The sequence below is a fragment of the Malurus melanocephalus genome, unplaced genomic scaffold (assembly GCF_030028575.1).
Source record: "Malurus melanocephalus ecotype Western Australia unplaced genomic scaffold, MMel_1.1 scaffold_2398, whole genome shotgun sequence".
NCBI lineage: Eukaryota > Metazoa > Chordata > Aves > Passeriformes > Maluridae > Malurus > Malurus melanocephalus.
In genome coordinates this window covers 2,883-4,066 of record NW_026625630.1, presented here as the reverse complement: position 1 = coordinate 4,066, position 1,184 = coordinate 2,883, and the positions used below count along the sequence as shown (strand labels likewise).

The window sequence follows — 1,184 nt, the reverse complement described above, 5'->3', positions numbered from 1 at the left end:
TTGTGGATTTTTTTCTGGGCTTTTTGTGGGTTTTTGTGTGGTTTTTTTGTGGGGGGTTTTATGGTTTTTTTGTGATTTTTTGTGGTTCTTTTTGTGGATTTTCTGTGTATTTTGTGGGTTTTTGTGGTTTTTTTGTGGGATTTTTGTGGGGTTTTCTTGGTTTTTTTGTGTTTTTTGTGGGTTTTTCGTGATTTTTTTGGTGGGGTTTTTGTGAGTTTTTTTGTGTTTTTTGGTGGGATTTCTGTGGTTTTTTGTGGTTTTTTATGTTTTTTTTGTGTTTTTTTGGGATAAATGCATTTTTGGGGCCGTTCCCGCAGTGTTCCCGTGCGGCGCAGATTCCCGGGATTGGGAATATTTCTCCGGGAATTGTTATTATTTCTCCTTGGCGCGGACGAGCTGGGAGCGCGCGCGGGAGCGCTGCCGAGAGAGAGGGGCTCAACTCGCGGTCATTGGGGGCTTCCCCGAGCAGGTCGGGACTAAATCTGAGCCTAAATCCATCCTAAACCCCAAATCCTAATCCTAAATCCATCCTGAATCCCAAATCCCATCCCAATCCCGTCCCAAACCCCAAATCCCACCCCAAATCCTTCCCTGAGCCGTCATCGGGGGGTTCCCTGAGCAGGTGGGGACTAAATCTGAGCCTAAACTCATCCTAAACCCATCCTAAATCCTGAATCCCATCCCAATCCCATCCCAATCCCATCCCAAATCCCAAATCCTTCCCTGAGCCGGGAGAGAGGAGCTCAACTCGCCGTCATCGGGGGGTTCCCGGAGCAGGTCGGGACTAAATCTGAGCCTAAACTCATCCTAAACCCCAAATCCTAATCCTAAATCCCAAATCCTGAATCCTAAATCCATCCTGAATCCCAAATCCCATCCCAAACCCCAAATCCGTCCCTGAGCTGCGAGCGAGGGGCGCAGCTCACCGTCATTGGAGGGTTCCCGGAGCAGGTCGGTCCTAAATCTGAGCCTAAATCTGTCTTAAACCCATCCTAAATCCATCCTGAATCCCAAAATCCTGATCCCATCCCAAATCACATCAAAATCCCATCCCAAATCCCACGCCGAATCCTTCCCTGAGCCGTCATCGGGGGGTTCCCCGAGCAGGTCGGTCCTAAATCTGATCCTAAACTCATCCTTAATCCGTCCTAAATCCCAAATCCCAATCCCAAATCCTGACCCAA

General features: G+C 48.4%; 1 protein-coding gene across 1 annotated transcript in view; it reads left to right on the top strand.

The window, feature by feature from the left end:
• Positions 1-298: 298 nt before the first annotated feature.
• The window catches only part of LOC130587760 (hepatic lectin-like), a gene marked incomplete at both ends in the record, with an annotated part of 3,763 nt that continues 2,877 nt past the window's right edge, over positions 299-1,184 (top strand). Inside the window, one exon of the mRNA XM_057388731.1 lies at positions 299-513. Coding sequence (XP_057244714.1) covers positions 299-513 — 215 coding nt within the window. The remainder of the gene's footprint in view (positions 514-1,184) is intronic.